Raw genomic sequence first — 24840 nt, 5'->3', positions numbered from 1 at the left:
GCCTCGTAGGGCAGCAAAGCATTCTGGGAATTGTAGTCTTTCAGCCCCATGAGACAAAATACATTTTCTGTCTTTTCTCAGTCTAGAAGGCACCAAATTAAAAAATAATTTCACATTTCTACTACATTAATGACCCAGTTTAAATACAGATTCATCTTCCCAGCGCTGAAGAACCCCTTTAATTTGGGAATACATTTTAAGATTTTAGTTCTTGTTTTTAAATCTTTAAATGGCCGCCTGGTTATCTTTCCATCAAGGTCACTTAGGTCCGGGGGTCTTGACCTTCTCACGGTTCGCAGGTCTAAACTGAAACCAAGCGGCTCCTCCCGCGATCTCTCTTGAAGCCGATACAGAAGTAATGTAAACTGCAATTCCTCGACTGGCCACTAGAGCGGCTCCAGAAGGAGCAGAATCTCATTGAGCCTCATGTTAAAATGCCCAACTTTACAGCAGAATAAAACATGTTTACAGTCTGGGACAAATTGTGGTTTTGGTCTACACAGCTAATTTTGACCTTCATGACTGTGAGGGGATTTTTTTTTTATTTTTTTAACTCATTTGTTTACGTTATATAAAGCCTTAAAGTTCTGCATAATTAAGGGCGTGGTTACTTTGAGTGACAGGTGGATAGCCATTTATCCGCCGTCTATAGTCATTGCGTCACCTAAGCTCCGCCCACATCCCGCCTTTTTGCCCATTTTCTGTTATCCGGGAGTGACGCGCGATGACTTGCTCACAAGATGGCGACGACTCGTTTCTACGCTTCAGAACGGCTCATCGGAATCCTATGGCGGACACTACGGCCATATTTATTACAGTCTATGACTGAAGCAGAGGGGCTAACTTTGGAATAGTCTACCGATTTCGATCAGAACGGCATCATCTCTTTCTAATTTTAAATCAGTACTCAAAGAACACTTATTTACTATAGCGTTTAACACTCGGGTGTTTTTGTCTTGTATCTGTTCTTTCTTTCTTTCTTTCTTTCTTTCTTTCTTTCTTTCTTTCTTTCTTTCTTTCTTTCTTTCTTTCAAATATTTCTCTTGTTTTTGTGTATTGCCTTGTACAGCACTTTGGTCAGCCTTGGTTGTTTTAAATGTGCTTTATAAATAAAGAAAGAAGAAGAAGACACGACAGCGCTGTTACCAATCAAACCACTGACGATAAAACGAATGGCACAGAAGTTGCATCTGAACTGGTAAAATTACACCTTCATAAATAATGTTCAGATTAATTTAGCATTAAAACATTCAAATTATTTATTCACGCAATCATTTATTCAACCGATTTGTTCAAAGCAGCCGATTCATTTAATAACGAAACGTTGACGAATTAGCATCATTTCAATGTCAATTAACTTCTTGTTTATTGAACGTTTGTATGAATCATAATCCTTTGCGATCACGCTTATATTCTGACAAAAAGCTCTTGTGATATTGCTTAATTATATTCTGTTATATATTAAAAAACTAAATGTCAGAATTGTTTGGCCATTTATATAAATTTGGGGCATTTTTGAGACAATGCTGCATTGCTTTTAAACCCGGCAGCACAGTAACAAAAGAAATCACATTACAGAGAAGTTATTGATCGCGTTTTAAGCAGAAACTTTTACATTAAATCACATTAATGACGTTAAATCAGACAAAGCACCAGCAGTTCAGTGATATCATTGCATTTGTGGTCTTGAGATAAAATCCAGAGTCCTCAAGTCTGAGACCGAGACCTTAAAATAAATGATCAAGTATATTACAAAACTAGCATGCGATCACACTCTGCATTCTGCAACGTTAATGCCATCTCATGATCAGGAAGCTGTGATATAACATCCTCTCCCAAAGTTAGATGAATAATTCAATTGAGCATAATAACACTATCTGCGTTTTGAAATTAGAAATGATTTTGCCCAGAGCACGAAGGAAAGAGTTGGGATGACTGTGCCATCTGCTGCGCTGGCCTTGGCGGACGCTTGGACTCTGAGTTTGGACCAGTCTCTGTTTTCCTCTTAGGGCAGAACATCCACCGAACGAGACAAACAAACATTTGGAGAAAAACAAACACAGCAGACGAAACACGGCTCACTCTGTCCTCAAAAACAAGTGCCATTCGTCTCACATATTTAACATTCTTTGTAGAAAGTCAGTGTGTGTTTTGGAAGTGAGTCTCTGTAATTGTTCTCTATGGCTTGTGGCTAAAAGAAAGACAGGAGCATTACCATAATTTAAGAACTACAAATAGACCTCAGCCACACACAGAAAGGAAACCACAACGTCCCAGCCACAACTGTCTGACTCATGTTTATCGGAGGATATTTCGGGTAAGTTAGAAACTACCACAGCACAGGGTCGGCCCTGCTTAACGTAACCAAGTCCTACCCGTTTTAAAAGTGTGTGTTCCTCTCCAGCAACTTTACACTGTGGTGTCCCACACGGCTCCGTTCCGGGACCTACAGCATTTTATTTTATTTTCACTGCGTGTGACATATATAATTTTTGCCGTGATGTCACGATGTGTATCTGTGATAGTCACATCACAGCATGTGCAAAGTCAAGTACAGGGATTCAAAGTTTAACCATCATATAGGCTGCGTGTGTTTTAGGTCCTGACAGCTTAAACATGTACGCGATTTTAAACCATTTAAGTGTAAGAAGACACAAAAGAGAACTCAATACGGACACCAGATTCATTTCTTTTAGGGGCTTTCACACCGGAGGATCATAGCTTCTAGATGTTGACTCCACAGGAACTGGGAATGATTTTACTTCTAGAAAGCACAAATAGCTGTGGAGTCTATTTACTGAGTGAAAATAGTGATATATTCCATTTACAAAAGTAAATCTCCATATAAAAGTAGCAGTTCCTTGCCATATTAATAGTAATTAGATGTAATGTATCATTTATTTTGACAGATACATACTATTTGCTCCTCAGTATTGTTGTACATTAACAGGATGCAATAATAACAGTGTCAATTATTATTTTTATTTAAATTATTAAATGGAATGGGACAATGAAGGCCCTCCTTACACCTATCCCTAACCAATAAATGCTTTTATTATTAATAATTAGGGCTGTGTTGTATATTGATATATCTAAATTATCGCAATATATCTAAATTATCAAAATATCCCAAATGTATACATCGCAACGGTACGCAATATCTGAATGATTTTAATAGGCGACTTCAACATTGTGAAAATGTGACTTTCTTGACGTTAAAAATAGTTATTAAACGCAATAATTTGTGAAAAACAATAACTTAGTCTCGTGCTGTCTGGCACACACACTGAAACGTGAACGTGAATTGTGACATCAATGTTTGGTCACTTTCAGAAGTTGTAGCGATGCTTTCTTTTCCCAGAGAGAATGTGAAACACAAATGGTATCATTCTCAGTTTTTAAATATAATAATTTAAATAGATTTTGCACACTAATAGCAATATCGTATCGCATATCGAATATCGCATTATTTAACATCACATGTTTCTTCAATATCGCACAGCCCTATTATTAAACATTTAGTTTGGGACTTTATTTCCACATTTAGAACATTTTCCTAATTTTTATTGAAAATAAATGCCTTTCCAATGTGATTGTGATGAGAAAAGAGAGAAGAGCAAGCTCGGTGTCACAAATCAGGCCTCTGGGGCTCCCTCTGATCGCCACCAGAGGGCTCCTTCACCTCAATATTTATCCCCACTCTGGACTTCATTACCCATAATCCTTTGCCCTGACTCATCAGCCATCATTGTTTACACCTGTGTGTCATTAGCCTCATCACCTCAGTCTATAGCTGTGTCTCATTTCAGAAGGCTGCATCCTCCGTAGGTCGCATTTGAAGGCTGCATACGTCATAAGGCCGTCTCATTTCAAAAAAGTGAGTAGGACTCTCCAAACGCGACCTTCGAATGCGTCCTTCTTTCACAGGAATTCGGAGTGTGCATGGGGTGTGTCCTTCACGGCTGGAGATAACCCACAATTCTTTGTGTCGCCGTTAACAACCGTCATAAATATTTTTTTATATTATATGAAAAAACGGCAACACTGCCAGATATACATGCGAGCGTAGGTGTGGTGTTTAAAATGTAAGTTCAAGCTTGTTTTTATTTTTAAGCTCTATTACCTCAAACAGATGATTGTGGTTAACAGGATTACAACGCTTTAGTGCTTTTTTAAACGTTTAGAACAGTACATTGCTGTCAAGACAAGAAACATTTCATAGTCATTTTCAAGTTATAAATAATTTTCATTCATATAAACTGGCGTGAGAGCGCAGCGAGGCTGAACGTGTTGGCATAGTAACATGATACTTCCTGCCTGTGTGTCCTACGAAGGACGTCTCGTTTAATTCTGATTGAGGACACTCCGTATACTGCATCCTACACAGGACGTGTCCTCCGGAGGACGCAGCCTTCGAAATTTAACGAAATGAGACACAGCTTATATAAACCTTGTTAACTCACCATTCACGGTGAAGTGTAAATTGTAAAGTGTAACTACTACAGCGTTCTATCATGTTTTCATGTCTCTTGGTTTTGGATCTTGTGGGAGTTAAATGATCTCCTACTAGAGTAGGGTTTAACCCAGGACATTAGGAACTGTTAGTGACGTAAGTGTGTGCTGTTTGGTCATATGAATGCATGCTATATGAAGAGTCACCCGGCGTTTGGTCATAGGAGTTTAGGGCCCTGGCATACACACGGCACAATGTGACCCCAGACACGACGCCAGTATAATAATCAAATAATGCAAACAAATCCTTTAATCTGAAACTCTTAAGATTCTGCATTAAAAATCTGCCACATTCACTATCAGTACCTCACCATATCCTTACACATATTTTTTTTAATAGGATTGAGTCAATTATTATCATGATTTTTTTTTTCAACAGGAATTTTTGTGGTAATCAACATTATACCGCAAATGCTGTTGGCTGAGCTGCACTTATTTTGAACCGGCAATATTAAACATGTATGTTCATTCGAAAAATGTTGTTTCTAAATAGAGCTATTCAGGTTATCTGGGGAAATTATTTGCATATCCCACCAAAAAAAAAAAGTTTTCCCCACTATTGTGTCTCCTAGTGTGTGTGCTTTGGGCCATTTGTTCTGCAAATACAATTGTTTTAATCAACTCAATGCTAATGACTTACAGTTGTCAAACCAGGTAAACGTATAATCATCTACTCTACAGAAGAGGTTAATTATTGACCATAAGAGGGAATAATTCAAGTCAACCAATGAGATCTGTAATTGATCAACGTCCATTTTGATGAATGCCTCTCACATGTAAAAGTCCTCCACAACTGTAACTCTCTCAGTGCCATCTGTCCTGCTGCCACTCTTCTGACAGACACCGAGGATGAGGATGATATTACTCCAGCCGTGGCGTGTTTGTTTTGAAGTCTTTGCGTGGCTTTAATAGATATTCTAGTCAAATGTTCTCTGACTGTGCCTAACACACTGAAAATCTACACTGAGCTCTCTCCATTGTTCAGACAAACATGTGATCGCACCCTAAAAATGATCAGGCCGGTCACGGCTCCACACACCGAAGTGTTTATAATGACTTCCAAAAGTCGACCTACAAATGGTTTAATTATTCCTGTTTCTTCACATAAAAGTGGGAAAGGAAGAAGTATTTTAACATCAAACAGAGAAGAAGAGAAAAAAGAAAAAAAAAATCGACATAACCTAAGACCCACAATTAGGATTTTAAAAGTAAGTTTGCTGGAAAGCCAGCGTTTGTCTAAGTTTAAGGTATGAGGGGGCTGTAGCGAAGCAGGCACACAGAAGCCATCATCATCTTCTGGTGTAATTATAGGCTGTTCCTCCATCAGGCCCAGCATGAGCAGAAACTCCATGCACTTCCTTTTCCTACCACAGATAAAGATCCCGCAAAACATCCCCGTTAATCAAAAACTTTAGCGGCACAATGATGGATTTTAGAAACAACAGCACGAGGATTCTTCGGAGAGTCAGAGCCATTTTGTTTCAGAGACTGCCATGTTCACTCCCTCATCAGAGCCAGAGTTTACAGAGGACGGAAGAGAAAACCAAACCACACGAAACACGGACTGAAGCTAAAACCAGAAACCATCACAGAGACTACAGTGCACACCAGCATAACACGCTCTTCCCTTCTGTGCGTCAGCTCTCAGCGTGCACGGACTGCACTGTCGTGTCAGAAATCTTGGAGTAATCTTTGATGACCAGCTGTCCTTCAAAGACCACATCTCGAAGACGGCTCGTAGGCTTGGCCGGTATCCAAATTTTGATACCGTCAAACCTCCTCCCTATTTTACCTCGGTATACGGTATTACCGTGAATAATTAAAACATTATGATGTAAGGCTCAGACAGCGTCAACAAACTGTTGGCTTGGCTTATATATATATATATATATATATATATATATATATATATATATATATATATATATATATATATATATATATAGGCCTATATTTTTATTTTATTTTTTACATTTGAGCCCCTGCCCCTGAGAAACTCTCTGCACGTTTTATGCTTACCGTTATGAGACAATTGTCAGACAATTGACTTTTTTTTTTGTGAGTCCCATGTCCACTTGATTTTTGTGGAGTTCATGCTTATTGCTTACATTGCCAGCTGTGTGACAAAAGACTTCGGCAATATTACAGCATAGTCCGAGGGTGCGCTCGGTTTTTCATCCACGCAGCAGTGAGTGGATGGTGGTTTCGGATATGCGCCCTTAGGTTCAAGGTATTTCCATCTCTCGCGGTCATCTTTTTGTTGCACAATTTGCAAATTGCCTCGTCTGTATTTACCGTCAAAACCCAAAATACTTCCAAACTGCAGAAGTTGTGTTCTTTTTCGATAATAACTCAGTGCCCGACTCGCCGTCTTTTCCCCTCTCTCTCTCTCTCTCTTTCTCATCCACGCTGTCACAACAACGCATACACATATTTAGGCATTTAATAAATAAATAGTATTTAATATGTAAATAGTTTAATTAGTTCAACTTATTAAATATTTAATAATTGTTGATCAGCAATATGTAAGTTGATCTGTTTTTTGGTTTTTTTGACGGTTTGACGGTATTGAAACTGATACCGTTGCTATTTTTAGATCCCGCGGTATACCATTTTACCGTATTACCGCCCAAGCCTAACGGCTCGGTCATGCAGGTTTGCATTGCACAACATCAGGAAAATCAGACCGTTCCTTACGGAGCATGCAACACAGCTTCTTGTCCAAGCCCTGGTCATTTCTAGACTTGACTATTGCAACGCGCTTCTGGCTGGACTTCCATCTTGTGCAATCAAGCCGTTGCAAATGATCCAGAACGCTGCAGCACGTCTTGTATTCAATGAGCCCAAAAGGGCTCATGTCACACCTCTATTCATCTCTCTGCATTGGCTACCACTCGCTGCCCGAATCAAATTCAAAGCCCTGACTCTTGCTTATGGATCTTCCACAAGCGCAGCACCCGCATACTTCGACTCACTCCTTCGCGTCTACACCCCCACCAGAAGCCTTCGCTCAGCTAATGAGCGAAGGCTTGTGGTACCATCACAGAGAGGCATGAAATCCCTCTCTCGAACTTTTTCTTTCATTGTTCCGGGTTGGTGGAACGATCTTCCATCCTCCATACGCACAACAGAATCACTCGCTTCATTCAAAAGACAGGTAAAAACTCATCTCTTCCATGAGCACTTAATCTTACATTAAAAAAAAAAAAAAAAAAAAAAAAAAAAAAAAATTCCCCCTCTATTTCTCCTTTCTTCTTTCCTTTTCTGGTCTTTGCTACTCTGAGCAGTGTACAAATCTTAGTATTTAGGGCACTTTTTGTGTTTCGTTGCCTCTTCTTGACGGATCGCTTCCTGTTCTCCTGAGTTGTAAGTCGCTTTGGATAAAAGCGTCTGCTAAATGCATAAATGTAAATGTAAATGTAAATGCACTGCAAAACATCATTTAGGAAAAGAGTGACCTGGTTGCCTTCAAATTTTGAGTTCATTGAAATTAAGAATTTGAGCTAATATTGGGTAAGTGTGTTTGTTTTATTTCTGATGACGCAGTGAAATATGCCAAAATAGTGCTATTTTCATGATTTATCAAATTTTTTATGTGGTTCAGATACAATAATATTTTGAGTTTCTATTTATTAAACCAATTTCCTTCATTGTATCAACTTGAAATAACGCTGGTTTATTAATCACGTCATTCTGAACCGAGCCAATGGCCTTCATTATCATGTGACAGATGGACAGCAGATGAATGAGTGAGTGGATTACACCGTCCAGGTATGTCTCTAATATTACCTGGCACAAGCCAAACGCCCGAAGCTTAAGCAGAGGAAATATGGTCTTATTATAAAGCAAGGACAAACACGCATCATACAGACGACATATAATAAGGCCATATTTCCTCTGCTTAAAGCGTTAGTTCAGCCAAAAGTGAATCTTCTGTCATTAACTCGTCTCCCTAATGTCGCTCCACACCCGTAAGACCTCCGTTCATCTTCACACACAGTTTAAGATATTTTATATTTAGTCCGAGAGCGTATGCAAGTGTATGCACACTATACTGTCCATGTCCAGAAAGGGAATAAAAACATCACTGATGATTCACTGACTCATAACCGTTTGAATCTTTATTTGAGGATTGAACACAAACGCGGAAGAGAAGCCAATGCTGAATAAAGTCGTAGTTTTTGTTATTTTTGGACCCAAATGTATTTTGGATGCTTCAAGAGACTCTAATTAACCCACTGATGTCTCATATGGACTACTGTGATGATGTTTTTATTCCCTTTCTGGACATGGACAGTATAGTGTGCATACACTTGCATACGCTCTCGGACTAAATCATTTGTTATTATGTTAATGACATACATTTCAATTTTGGGTGAACTAACCCTTTAAGGAGAGGAAATATGGTCGTATTATAAAGCAAGGACAAACAAGCATCAAACAGAGGACAGATTGAGATTTTGAGCCATATTTCAATCTCTCATGTGAAGCCAGACGGAGAGCGTAGTGAATGTTGGACAGCTTTGGCTCGGAAACATGCCAAGGTCGGCCTTGAAGTCAATCTGAGTCCACAGCATTATCTCACTGAGACACACCGAGGCACCCCTAACGTCTCAAAACCTGCACTAAAAATGTTTGCTTTAAAATGTAAAAATATTTGCATAATTCAAACGAAGTCAAACGCTGAGAATTTACTTATTAATCGATTTATTTTAAAATCGCATTCGAACTTCTTTAGCACACATTTTACTATGAATGAAGATATTTTATGCAAATGCCAATGGAAAATACAATCTGAACTAGTGGCATATTTGCATAATGCATATGAAACTAACAAAGCTGGGAAGTTAACATCAAAAACAGCTCAATATTTGTTTTACACACATGCATTTGAGAACATTGAACTCTCCGTAATTAAAAAGATTAATAAGGAAAGACTAATTATAGTGCAGCGATAGCAAGAATGTGTAGAGTTATTTTCATATTTAGCCCGGTCTGTGTTAGTGAAGCCTCAGTGAGGGAGCGAGGGCCTCACAATCATTTATATATATATATATATATATATATATATATATATATATATATATATATATATATATATATATATATATATATATATATATATATATATATATATATATATATATATATATATATATAATTTAGTGTAATAAAAGTATATCATTTATCATTTATCATCAGACGGCAGTAATAGCGGATGGGAACACTAGATGAGATTCGTCTGATATGAGGTAAAAAAAATAACAAATACTGTTGTGTTTCTCTCAGAAACCGATCGGTTCGTGTCTTAAGACATCAGTGTGTCGTCAGGAGCAGCAGGGTGTGTGTGTGTGTTCTCTAAGCATGTTTGTTTTACTCTCATAGAATTGTTCCCCATTCACATCATTATGACCGGCACACAGCAATGGTTGAGTTAAAAATCATGTTGTCACATGTTTGATGCCCTGAGGGTCAGCAGATAAACATCACATATTCATTTTAGGGTGAACTATCCCTTTAAAATCTTTACTCGGATCCACAAACTGTAATTTCTCACATAGCTCAAATTACTCCAGCGCTTGTTGCTCCGAGCCGATCCCTACCTCTGGAAATATCCCGACTTGACATTTCTCCTGATAACACCATCCCGGCTGTCAAAGTGCCATGGCCGGAGGCTGAAAGCACAGAAAATAAAGGGAGGAGGAGAAAGAAGAGAGGGAAGAGAGAGACAGATAGAGAGGGAGAGAGAGAGAGAGAAAGAGGGTGGGGGGGACTTCAGCGCTGGATAACCTAATCGGACCGGAGGCTGAGCGGCACGATTGCATTAAGGGCCGTTTCAAACGGGTCCTTTCTGCTGTTGTTGTGCTTTTGCCGGTAACACTTTGTAAAGCAGCGATCAAATCTAATGAGAAGGGCCCGCTGAGGGGCCAATCGACCCCAGCATGAGGACACTCAGAGCCAAACCGAGAGAGAAGAGACTGAGCCGCGCTGAGCCGGCACAGCAAATCACAGCCGAGACCAAATGTTTGCTTCACACCAAACACACTCGCGGTTATACAGTAGCCTAATGTGTGTAGGGTCGTTTAAAAAACATCACCAGATATGAGGCACAATCCACAGGCTGTAAACCTGGGAAACTCATCCGGATGTTGATAAGCGGATTCAGGGCCTGATGCATTCCAGTCTCAACTGATCTCATCAAATGGTGTGTGTATGACACGCTAATTCGTGTGCCATTTCGGTATGCTATCAAGACGCATAATCGCTTTTTAGCGTGTTTATCAGCAGCGTTTGGCCTACATTGACTTACATCACCTTGCAATTGCGTGTGTATTTAAACACACACTCTTTTTTTTGTGAAATGTGGGGACATTCCACAGGCATATTGGTTTACACACACACACACACACACACACACACACACACACAGACCCTGCCCCTAAACCTACCCATCACAGGAAACATTCTGCATTTTTACATTTTAAAAAAAACATAATTTAGTATGTTTATAAATCCATTTACATTGTGAATACACACAAACACACACACACACACACACACACACACACACACACACACACACACAATGATTAATTTCGGAGTAGACATACAAGCAGAAGCTCGAAATGCGTACAGATAATACGCCGCTTGGCTCTAGAAAGTGGTGTGTGTGTAATGATGTCATGTTGTCAGATCCTTCCTTATTTCACACACTTCAGGTTTCCACCGAAGGGCCTGAAGAAGAAGAATCGCTGCAAAATCACTTTTACTGACATTTTGGATCAGTGTAACACATACTATTTACTTTATTGTGATTATTATTAGATATTTCAGAATATATTGTGTGCATTACATTTATTTTTGCATCAGTTGCAATAGAACATTAGTGGATCTGTTGAAATTCAAGAAATATCAGGATTATATTTCAAACCCAAAACATATATGTAATGTTATCTTACGCAATGTGTTGTATTACGTGTTACACTGTTACATTACATGTTACATGTTGTTGTTACGTTATGTGTTATGTTCCGTTATGTTTGTTACATGTTGTTATGTTACGGTTATGTTATGTTGTTACGTGTTATGTTGTTGTTCCATTACGTGTTATTCTACATTACTCGTTAGGTTACATGTTATAACCCATTTCATTACATGCTGTTTTACGTCACGTGTTATGTGTTACGTGTGATGTTATGTGTTATGTTACATTGTGTTGCATTACATTACGTGTTCCGTTATGTGTTATTACCTGTTTTTCCGTTACGAATTATGTTACACATTGTTACGTTACATGTTGTTACAGTAAATGCTATTTTACGTCGTGTTGTTACGTTATGTTGTTTCGTGTTATATTACGTAACGTTACATCACGTTATGTGTTACGTTACGTGTTATTACCTGTTATGTTACGTGTTATGTCACGCGTTATATTGTTACGTGTTATATTACGCTACGTGTTATTAACTGTTATGTTACATCACATTAAGTGTTATGTTAAGTCACGTTACGTTGTGTGTTATTACCTGTTATGTTACGTGTTGTTACGTCACATGTTGCGTTATTACATTATGCATTACATTACATCATGTTGTGACGTCTTATATAACATTACATGTTATTACCTGTTATGTTACGTTACATGTTATTATCTGTTTGTTACGTTAAATGTAATGTTATGCAACTTTGACTGAAATAACCACTCGTTACAACCGAGGTATGCAGCAAAGCATTGATGAAGCCACAACACACACAACCTTGAGGCGGATGGGCTACACCAGCAGAAGACCCCACCGGGGACCACTCATCTCCACTACAAATAGGAAAAAGAGGCGACAATTTGCACAAGCTCACCAAAATTGGACATTTGAAGACTGGAGAAATGTTGCCTGGTCTGATGAGTCTCGATTTCTGTTGAGACATTCAGATGGTAGAGTCAGAATTTGGCGTAAACAGAATGAGAACATGGACCCATCATGCCTTGTTCCCACTGTGCAGGCTGGTGGTGGTGGTGTAATGGTGTGGGGGATGTTTTTTTGGCAGACTTTAGGCCCCTTAGTGCCAATTGGGCATCGTTTAAATGCCACGGCCGACCTGAGCATTGTTTCTGACCATGTCCATCCCTTTATGACCACCATGTCCCCATCCTCTGATGGCTACTTCCAGCAGGATAATGCACCATGTCACAAAGCTCCAATCATTTCAGATTGGTTTCTTGAACATGACAATGAGTTGACTGAACTAAAATGGCCACCACAGTCCCCAGATCTCAACCCAATAGAGCATCTTTGGGATGTGGTGGAACAGGAGCTTCATGCCCTGGATGTGCATCCCACAAATCTCCATCAACTGCAAGATGCTCTCCTATCAATATGGGCCAACATTTCTAAAGAATGCTTTCAGCAGCTTGTTGATCAATGCCACGGAGAGTTAAGGCAGTTCTGAAGGCGAAAGGGTCAAACACAGCATTAGTGTGTGCTCCTAATAATCCTTTAGCGGAGTGTAGATCATGTTTGTGTGTTTTTTAGTATTGTAATGCCATTCGGATTAAAATAATTGCATAAAACATAAATTATTTTGTAAAGATAAAAAAAACATTTACTTTAAATATTTTGAGTATGGACAATTAAGTGAATGTATTAAAAATTAAATGTTAACTAAAATGTTAATAAAAAATTAATAATATTTATAAATAACAAATAAAGAGATTGCTACACTCTAAAGAATGCTGGGTTTAAAACAACCCAAGTTGGGTTGAAAATGGACAAACCCAGACATTGGGTTGTTAGAACCCAGTGAACGGACCCATACAAAAAAAAAACAATTTCTGGGTTTGTCCATTTTCAACCCAACTTGGGTTGTTTTAAACCCAGCATTCTTTAGAGTGTAATAATAAAGATTGCTTCCATACCAATTGTACAGTTATTTAGTCTAACTATGTACAAAAGGAGAAAGAAGATTAAAACAGCATCATAGGTTAAATTCAAGATTGGATGACTATTTAAAAAAACATATAATTTATAAAAATTAAAACAATTTACTCAAATGTAAGCGAGTACTTGCATGTATAATCAACGTTTCCCTTCTCCCTGACCGTAACTCCTAATCTAATTTATTAGAGATCAAAATTAAGCCTCCGTAGAACACATTTATAAGAGTGAGTGGAATTTCGCACCGCTTGCAAGCAAAAGTGATTTTTATGTCACTTGGAGAAGTTGTTAGTGGAGCCATTGATCATGTGCCACGAGTCATCCATCACAGCCCTGAGCGGAGCAGAGGAACAGAGGTAACACCCAAACCCTCCACCACACTTTAATAATTAATATTAGTATATATACATACACATATATACATATAGTGGGTTAATATTCCATTAAATATTAATAGAGCACCTCTTCTGATCACCTCCGTGTCCATCTGTGTTTAGTGTGTGCTGTTGCGGTGAAGAGATTGTTCTCTATATCAGTGCCAGTATTCCTGAACTCCGTTAGAGGCTTGAGCTTCCGTACGGGAACCAACATTAGTGTTCGTGTCGTCACAATACTCCTAAAAAACTGGACGCACTTTTATGGGCTTCAAATTTTGGGCTCCCATTCACTGCTATTAAAGCTTGTACGAGTCAGGACATTTATATATAAAACTCTGTGTTCGTCTGAAAGAAGAGTGTCACACACACCTAGGATGACTTGAGGGACAGGAAGTCATGGGCTAATCTTCATGTTGGGTTGACCTATCCCTATAACACATTCTTGATCTTCTCATTAAGATGGATGCACTTATCGTTGTTCTGCTTCCGTATCATCGCTAACTGAAGCGCCCTTCTCCAGATTACAGCACGTTTATTACAGCACAGATATTCAGATTAAACACTAGAGGACACGCTCGACAAAATACAATCTGCTTTCACCTCTCCTGCCCTTTCTCTCGCCAACAGATTCAGGTTTGAATTTTAGAGGGAAAACTGAGATAGAACTGTTATGCTCAAATATAAGATGGCATATTTAAACACACACACACACACACACACACACACACACACACACACACACACACACACTTAAGCATCAGTTGCAGTAGTGTATTTGTTTATGATGAAAAATGAGAAATTATATTTTTCATAAAGAACATGCAGCCTTTTTTAAGACTGAATTATAATTTGTATTTATTATATTTTATATATTGGGGAGAGCCGGGGCGAAAGTACATTTTTAGGTGGTTACCTAGAGGCCTCTGCTTCGCGTCAGGCGGTTCTTCACCTCTACACCGTGCAGTAAAATCCTTTAATGCATGGCTAGCCATGGATTATCTCTTACATATTACATTATAACATGTATTATGAATATCTTTATAATGCATTATAACATGTATTATGAATATCTTTATAATGCATTATAACATGTATTATGAATATCTTTATAATGCATTATAATGTGTATTATGAATATCTTTATAATGCATTATAACATGTATTATGAATATCTTTATAATGCATTATAACGTGCATTACAAATATCTTTATAATGCATTAAAACATGTATTATGAATATCTTTATAATGCATCATAATGTTCATTATGAATATCTTTATAATGCATTATAACATGTATTATGAATATCTTTATAATGCATTATAACTTGTATTATGAATATCTTTATAATGCATTATAACGTGTTTTATGGATATCTTTATAATGCATTATAATGTGTATTATGAATATCTTTATAATGCATTATAACGTGTTTTATGGATATCTTTATAATGCATTATAACATGTATTATGAATATCTTTATAATGCATTATAACATGTATTATGGATATCTTTATAATGCATTATAACGTGTATTATGGATATCTTTATAATGCATTATAATGTGTATTATGGATATCTTTATAATGCATTATAACATGTATTATGAATATCTTTATAATGCATTATAATGTGTATTATGGATATCTTTATAATGCATTATAATGTGTATTATGGATATCTTTATAATGCATTATAATGTGTATTATGAATATCTTTATAATGCATTATAATGTGTATTATGGATATCTTTATAATGCATTATAATGTGTATTATGAATATCTTTATAATGCATTATAATGTGTATTATGAATATCTTTATATTGCATTATAATGTGTATTATGAATATCTTTATAATGCATTATAACATGTATTATGAATATCTTTATAATGCATTATAATGTGTATTATGAATATCTTTATATTGCATTATAACTTGTATTATGAATATCTTTATAAAGCTTTGTATAATATAAGTAAAGTGTCCATTTTCTTCATGATCATATTTAGTAGTGAGATGCATTATTTGTCGGTGAGGTTGACTCCCGCTGTTGTATACGACAGGAAAAGCGTCCTGGAGTGAGAGCGGTCAGCGCGGATCTCTTGATTACAGGCGGAAGCAGCATGACCTCAGCTGATCCCTGGAGAAACGCCAGTGGCGGCCATTACGGCTCCGTCGTCCCACCAATGAGGCCAGATGGGTGGAGACCCACAACCACCCCACGACACGGGGCTTTCCAGCTCACATTCAGCCCACGAGGATCATGGGAAAAATCGGTTTCTAACGAGCCGAAGCGTCAGCGCTGTCATCCGTAAACCATCGGAGAGGCTGGAGGTGTGTGAGCCGCTCCCTTTCTATTTCAGAGCACAAGATCGGACTTGCCCCGTCGAAAGGGATTGCCAGGAGCTGTAAACACTTCCTGTCAGGAAGAGAGCACTTCCTCAATCCTGAAGCTCAGCTCACGTCTATTTTCCAGCACTAGAGCTGGAGTCTCTGCTCTCACTCCGACTAAACCGAAACCGGATAAAAACCAGCATCAGTAGAGCTTAAACCCCAGAGCGTTCTGCTTTAAACAGAGCTGGACAGTAACTCAGCTCATTTACTCGAGTCCTGTACTGAAGTTCACTGTTTGAGTCTCTGTGCTTTACTGGAGTATTATTTTTTCTGTAATCTTCTGACTTTAACTTCACTCCATCTGAAAGACAAATATCGTCCTCTTTACTCCACTACATTTCTATCAAGGTCCTCGAAGTGGAAAGTCGTTTCTGTCGCAGCTTTGAAAGTCAGTGATGATTTTTTTCTTCTTTAAAAGGTGTTTGGGTTTTTGCAGAAAGCCTTTCAGGAATCACTCTTGTAGAGTCTCGTGAAGTTCAATGATTTCACAGCATTTATTAAACACTGATTTATAGTTTAGAGCAAAATGACGGAAGAAGACGGATGTCCAAATGCTCATTTAGTGGAGGATTCACATAAACAAAGTTGATTCTGTCTTCAGTGAAGGTGAACAGTGTGAGAATATCAGATGTGTATCAGTGTATTGGATCCGTGCATTCGGCCTTAAAGTGACAGCAGCTTTGTAACTTTTCTACAAGTATTTAAATGAGTTTAAGTTAGTCGTCTGCTAGTGTGTCAGATGGAGCGTCACTGACTGGCTTAAACCATGATGGCATAATGTGCATTTATACAACTATAATACAATAATGCGGCGACATAAAGAAGGAAATGTACTTTTCATACTTAAGTACTTTTGAAAATAAATACTTCTGTACTTTTACTCCAGTAATGAAGTTGTGTGTGTAGTTTGTCCAGCTCTGATTAAAATGAACATTTTGGCCCAACAGTAAGGACTGTCCTGTCACCGCCGTGAAGTTGGCACTCCATAAAACGAAATAATCCCCAAAACTATGCCATTCGTTTGTGCCGTTTTGGTGTTCAAGATATTAAACATTATTTTTTTTTCAAGGAAAATAGATACAGCGTTTGTTTTAAGGGCACAAATCGAGAACAAATGAATGGCACTTGTTTGGAGCCACGTGGGGCGGAGATTGACGTCTAACAAACAAACAAAATTATGTTTAATATCTCAAAGACCAAAACAGCACAAACGTTCGTGCGGCACAAATCATCTCAAACGAATGGCATAGTTTTGGGGATTATTTCGCTTTATGGGGTCCCAACTTCACGGAGGTCCCGTCAGCCAAACCCAAGACCGGTCTCAGATTGACACCGGTCAAGGTTTTCTCCATGAAGCTGATGAAATGATTGCATATTTTCAATTCAAAATGGTGAAACTGGCATCACATTACTGTCAGCCGCTGAACACTTCTATCGTAAAACAGTCGGATATATTACGTGTTTATGTTTCACTGCTAAAACTAAAGCGTCTCGTCTTCAGTGGACAGGTAAAGGGTTAGTTAAATCCTGTCATTAATTCCTCCTGTGGTTGGCCAGCCGTCAGACCTCCGCTCATCTTCACACACAGATGAAGATATTAGTGTTGAAATCCGATGGCTCAGAAAGGCCTTCATTGACACCAATGTCATTTCCTCTCTCAAGACCCATAAAGGCACTAAAGACGTCGTTACAAAGCCCATCTCACTACAGCGGCTCTACAATCATTGATGAAGAGGCCAGAATAGAGTTAGTGCGCAAAAACACTAAATAACGACTTATATAGTGATGGCCGATTTCAGAACAAAGCTTCGAACCGTTATGAGTCAGTGAATCGATTCATGATTCAAACCGTTATGAGTCAGTGAATCGATTCATGATTCGAACCATTGTGAGTCAGTGAATCGATTCATGATTCGAACCGTTATGAGTCAGTGAAACGATTCATGATTCGGATCAAGATCGATTTTCATTTTTGGGTGAACTAACCATCTAAGCCCCGCCTACTTTGATTTAATTGGCCATCTCTGTCTTTTTGACATTTAACGAGCGCTATAAGACTGCAAAGGCAAACCTTAGAAAAAGGCAAAAATATTTCACTTTTTGTCACACTATATCAAGAATATCAAAACACTGGGACAATTTGTCCATTTCTCATTTTTGGGAGAGACTATCTGCTACTCTGACCATGTACTATATAGAGAAATCTGTCCTAATGTCAGTAAGATCTTTATTATAGATCCTATTCTCACCTGAACGTGATGCATATAGCACCAGTCAGGAGAAATGATCAAATATTAGCTCATTAATCTGATCAAAACTGAGGAAATATTCCTCCAGTGTAGATCATCTGTTCTCTGTGTGAATATATATTAAAGTGTGATTTATTCCTGTGATCAGAGCTGAGTTCATCATCATTACTCCAGTCTTCAGAGTCACATGATCCTTCACTAATCAATATAATAGCAAAGTTATGATTATAATTAGGGATGTGCCACTATATTGATATGAGCTGATATATTCACACATAAAGAACATCTGTTTTACATCCTAATAATATTCCACTGCGTTTAAACACAGCCCTGGGGAGCAGAAGAGACCAAAAACACATTTAAAAGTTTTAATTATTCCAAACTGTGACTGCTAGTGTGTGATAATACATCAGAAGTGAGTGTGTGAGTGTGTGTGTGTGTGTGTGTGCAGCTCTCGAAAGACTTGCAGTGTGATGGTTAATTAAACATCAGTGTGTGTGTGGGAGTGTGTGTTCATTCAGACTCCAGTGGATAAATGTGATGCTTTTATCTTTCAGTGAGGTCAACTGCCTCGCTCACCTGTTCAATTAGAGGAAAACCTCACACACACACACACACAAACACACACACACACGTTTGTTTTTGTGGCATATGGGGACTCTCCATAGGCGTAATGGTTTTTATACTGTACAAAGCGTATTTACTATCCCCTTACACTGCCCCTACCCCTAAACCTACCCAACACACACACACACACACACACACACACACACAGCCCCTAACCCTACCCATCACAGGAAACATTCTGCATTTTTACTTTCTCATAAAAACTCCTCCTGTGTGATTTATAAGCCTTTTGTAAAGTGGGGCCATGGGTAATGTCCTCATATTACACCCTCTCCTGTAATACCTGTGTCATACCCATGGCATTATACACATTTGAGTCCTCATATGTCACACACACACACACACACACACACACACACACACACACACAGTTACCATAGTTACACATAACCGAACCGCAGAATGCATTCAGACCAATGAAGAGAAAGCGACTGGTAATGAATAACGGCATCATATCATCTGAAGGACTCCACTCTTTCACTACAGGCACAAAATATAACATTTCTCTAAAACGGCTGCAGAAAAGAAAACGTTTCCCAAAATTAATAAATGCCACAAATGGAAGTAAAATTTATACCTGAGCCAAGAAAATAAATGTCAAGCATTTGAGCATAAATCTTAAGATTAGAAACTTTTCAAGGTCATTACAAAGAATTGAATTGAGTGTGTATATTAATATATGATGCTAATTAACTGCCAATATTAATGATGCTGGTTCAAATTAATGCATACGACACACATTTGTATGGAAGGATGAGAGCAATCCTGCAGATTGAACACACACACACACACACACACACACACACACACACACACACACACACACACACACACACACACACACACACACACACTGGTGTTGTTACGCATGTCTCCTGGAAGACTCACGGTCTGACTTGAAGTGTCTTTATGATCAATATTATATTCATCAATAACTCAGTAATCCAGAAGCCTCTGAGAAGCGCACCGGGCCGAGGGGAATATTTAACCTGAAGTTAGTTTAGAGAAGAACAACAGCAGACACACGCTGAGCGCAGACAAGGTCACGGCACGGTGTGTGTGTGTGTGTGTGTGTGTGTGTGTGTGTGTGTGTGTGTGTGTGTGTGTGTGCTACTGTGCTTTCATTATCTTCTGTTTATCATTCAGTAATTCACTTTCAGAAGTCCTTCAGCAATTTACCTGTGTGTGAGCGTGAGCAAGCAAGCGTGAGTGTGTGTGTGTGTGCAATCAAGCGTGAGTGTGTGTGTGCGCGCAAGCGAGCGTGAGTGTGTGTGAGTGAGAGTAAGTGTATGTGTGTGTACATATGCATGCGTGTGGTGTGTGTGCGAGAAAGCTTGAGTGTGTGTGTGTGAGAGAGAGCATGTGCCCTTGTTTATATTACATTGTGGGGACCAGTCAGCGGTCCCCACTTTTCAAAAGGCTTATAAATCACACAGGAGGAGTTTTTATGAGAAAGTAATGTTTCCTCTGATGGGTAGGTTTAGGGGCTGTGTGTGTGTGTCTGTGTGTATGGTGTGAGAATGCAAGCAAGCATGAGTGTGTATGGTGTGTGTGTATGAGTGAGATTATGAGTGCGTAAGAATGTCTGTGTGCGCGCGTGTGACAGTGAGTGTGTGTGTGCGCGTGTGTGTGTTTAATTAGCACTACTATGAAACCATAATTGATCATCTCTCAGCTGAGAAGGTCTCATAATCATCAACAACAACACACAATAAGAACAAAGAAATCAGAGGAGAATATGATCCGCTTTCCAGCAGATAGTCGGCCTTATATTCCCCCGGCTGAACATACGTATCATTATATAAAATACAAACTATGAAATTAGTGTTTTCACAATATCAAAATATCTTCTCTGTTATCCCTGATTGGATATTCGCACCGGTGTCTCTAAGAGTCTCTAATGACCGAATGAACCGAACGCCTGAATCAAGATAACAAAACCCTTGACACAGATATCGGCATTCTCAGCATTAGGAAACATTTACATAATTATCATCCACTTGTCCAGTAATTAAGACATTAGTTGGCCTTTTCAAAGCACTCGGACATCCTGGTGTGCCGGTCGATGCGTTCGGTACGAGCAGAATAAAGCCAGCTAATGACTCTATGATGGTAGACACGACGGCAAACCATCGCCAGTCCAGCACCGGGTCCCTTTAAGAGCCGTCCATGAGACAAGAATACAGACACTAATATATCAGCAAAACTTAGATAACAAAATTCTGAACATTTCAAAAAATTCTGCTCACCAAGGCTCATTTATTTGATCAGAAAATACAGTAAAACAGTGAAATATTATTCCAATGTAAATCAGCAGAACATTGGCCAAAGCATCACACTGCCTCCGCCGGCTCGCCTTCTTCCCATAGTGCATCCTGGGGCCATGTGTTCCTCAGGTAAGACACACACACACACACACCCGGCCATCCACGTGATGTAGAAGAACAACAAACTGAGCTGCTCTGTGTATTCTGACAGCTTTCTATCAGAACCAGCATTAACTTGTGGAGCAGTTTGAGCTCCAGTAGCTCGTCTGTTTGATCGGACCCCACGGGCCAGCCTTCGCTCCCCACGGTCATCAATGAGCCTTGGCCGCCCATGACCCTGTGGCCGGTTCTCCACTGGTCCTTCCTTGGAGCACTTTTGATAGATACTGACCACTGCAGACCGGGAACAGCCCACAAGAGCTGCAGTTTTGGAGATGCTCTGACCCAGTCGTCTAGCCGTCACAATCTGGCCAAACTCGCTCAAATCCTTACGCTTGCCCATTTCTCCTGCTTCACACACATCAACTCTGAGGACGAAATGTTCACTTGCTGCCTAATATATCCCACCCACTAACAGGAGCCGTGATGAACAGATCATCACACACACAACACACACACACACACACACACACACACACACACACACACACACACACACACACACACACACACACACACCACTGGAGCAGTTTCTAATGCAGATCCTTCATCAGGCTTGTGCTTCAGTGATTGAGCGTTTGATAACCGAGCTGACCAGCACCAGCGTCAGGCCTCGCTGACCGCAGTAATCAAACTACAGCTCGAATCGTTACGCTGCTTTTAATTAGCCGTCCCAGAAGCCGCGGCGTTTATTGATGAGTCAGTCGCCTGACGTCTCGCTTTGATCAGCTCAGCAAGAAGGAGAAGGACAGTAACAACTGCATGTCATTCACTAACGACACTCACTAACTCTCAGAGCAGAGCGATAGCTGCAGATAAGCAGATAGCGTGTGTGTGTGTGTGTGTGTGTGTGTGTGTGTGTGTGTGTGTGTGTGTGTGTGTGTGTGTGTGTGTGTAGGTATAGGGCCAGAGTGTGTGTGTGTGTGTGTGTGAGATGGGTAGGTTTAGGGGCAGTGTAAGGGGATAGAAAATACAGTTTGTACAGTATAAAAACCATTACGCCTATGGAGAGTCCCCATAGGTCACAAAAACAAACGTGTGTATGTGTGTCTGTGTATGTGTGTGTATGTGTGTGTGTGTGTGTGTGTGTGTGTGTGTGTGTGTAGCATCTGTTGAAGCTTGCATCATAAACTTCCACTAAACACCGCACAGGCCGCACCTGGCAGGTAAAGGTGTGTCAGGAATGAAGAGCAGAGGAAGTGTTGAGAGAGTTACACGTTTGCGGTCGCTCTAGCTGACGGAAACACTTACACTGATACACTCACAACATGCGTGAATGAGTGTGTGTGTGTTTGTATTACATTGTGGGAACCAGTCAGCGGTCCCCACTTTTCAAAAGGCTTATAAAGCAGACAGGATTATTGAGAAAGTAAAAATGCAGAATGTTTCCTGTGATGGGTAGGTTTAGGGGCTGTGTGTGTGTGTGTGTGTGTGTGTGTGTGTGTGTGTGTCCCCTTAATGTAAACTTCATGACAGCTCTAACACAGGTGTTTTACCCTGTATGGTTTGATTCTCATGTGGGACAGCATGTCTTCTGGAGATCACTTTTATATGTGATATAATGCACACTGAGTGCTATGAAGATTGTCCATCTAAAGCATCCAGAATAAGCCATGTTTACTCCATGTCCTCACTCGTAACCGAAATAAAATAACTCGTCTGACCGGTTATGACACAGACCTCATCTCCTGTACTCTTACAGAGCATGCCAGACACAGATATTTCCACACGGAGGACACTGGAGGAGTAAACCTTCACACACACACACACACACACACACACACACACACACACACACACACACACCACAGCTTCAGTCCAACCATTACTGGAGAGGCGTCAGTAAATAATCCATTTTACACTATTTAATGATCCTTTCATTACAAAAAAAAATGACAAGTTAGCGTTATAAAATGATTAAATAAATAAATAAATAAATTAGTTAATGTCTTAATTTAATATTGAATTAACTTAATGAAAAAAAAGTTAAACCTAAAAAACTCCTGAATTTTTTTTTAAAAAAAATGACGTTATTGTTATAATTTTAATTTAATGTCGAATTAACTTAATTAATGAAAAAAAGTGTTAAAACTCAAAATTCCTGACAAAAAATTAAGTTTTTATAAAAATGTAAAAAATGACAAGTTAGCGTTATAAAATGATTCAAATAAATAGCTAATATTTTTATTTAATAGGCCTATTGAACTAGCTTAATGGGAGAAAAAAAGTTATAAACCAAAAACGCGGTTTTCTGTCAGATGTCCAGCAGCTGCTGGACCGGAGCGCGGCTCACCCGCTCGGCTCTACCTGTGGAGGTAAAGCGCACGTCGGTCTTACCTTCTCCGGCTTGCCGCTGCCGCCGTTCTCGGGCTCCGGAGAACCGGGGGATTTGACCGCGGTCACCCCGCTACTGCTGCCCGAGCTCGAGCCGCTCCGCTCGCCCGTCTCCACCTTGATGAGTCGGTGCTTCGGAGAGCCGTATCCCGCGGAGCCCGCGGAGCTCAGTCCGGTGGAGAAGGGCATGTTTCCGCCCGGCGTGTACGGGTCCTCGAAGTCCAGCTCCTTCTGGAGTTTGTAGGCGGTGAGGATGTCGGGCTGCGCGGGCATCAGCCCGGAGCCCGGCGGCGGCTGGAGGAGGTGCGCGGGGGCGGCGGCGGCGGCGGAGACCGCGGTGTGGAAGTGTCGGTAGTCCGGTTTCGGAGGCGCGGGTGGCGGGGCTTTGGTGGTTTTGAAACCCAGGTGCTCCTTGAACCATCTGGCCATGCTGCCAGCGCATTGCTCAAAACTCAAGACGCGAGATTTATCCAGGCTCAGTCCGAGTGCTGTGAAATGCCCCCTGTTCACTTTCTGTTTGGAGAAACTCTGCGCGTGTGTGTGTGTTTTGAGAGAGTGTGTGTGACAGCTGAGCTACACACTGGGAAATTATACCTGAGAACACTCACTGCCACCTATCGGTGTACTCTGCCATTGAAAGGCACAAGAAATATTTTTCTTCTAAAAAAACAAAACCCAATACTGTCATTGCATGTGTTAGACTGCTCGTGTGTGATGTGCTGGCACGCTATCACTGTAGATTTATCACATAATACATTATTACTTGACATTTGTGAAAGTGCATTATTGAATCCATTTGTTTTGTGTTGAGTGTCAGAGGAGCCAGAGATCATTCGTGAGATTAAGATCTAACTGCCTTAAAATGAGCAATATACACTTTAGACCTGTCATAACTCCATTTGAACTCTATGCACATTATACACTATTATAACATTATAAGAAAAGGTTCTAGCGCCGCTACGTGTTTGGAACCCACTGTAAAAAACA

General features: G+C 39.7%; 1 protein-coding gene across 4 annotated transcripts in view; it reads right to left on the bottom strand.

Moving 5' to 3' along the window:
* Positions 1–24392, bottom strand: part of zgc:158464 (uncharacterized protein LOC791139 homolog) — a 147708-nt gene extending 123316 nt beyond the window's left edge. For all 4 annotated transcript variants that reach the window (XM_067419491.1, XM_067419493.1, XM_067419492.1 and 1 more), the window contains exon 1: positions 23857–24392. In XM_067419491.1, the coding sequence (XP_067275592.1) occupies positions 23857–24282 (426 nt within the window). In that variant the 5' untranslated portion in view covers positions 24283–24392. The remainder of the gene's footprint in view (positions 1–23856) is intronic.
* Between the last annotated feature and the right edge of the window lie 448 nt (positions 24393–24840).

This window comes from Pseudorasbora parva, chromosome 16, assembly GCF_024679245.1.
Source record: "Pseudorasbora parva isolate DD20220531a chromosome 16, ASM2467924v1, whole genome shotgun sequence".
Classification (NCBI taxonomy): Eukaryota; Metazoa; Chordata; class Actinopteri; order Cypriniformes; family Gobionidae; genus Pseudorasbora; species Pseudorasbora parva.
This window is presented reverse-complemented; position numbering and strand designations above follow the sequence as displayed.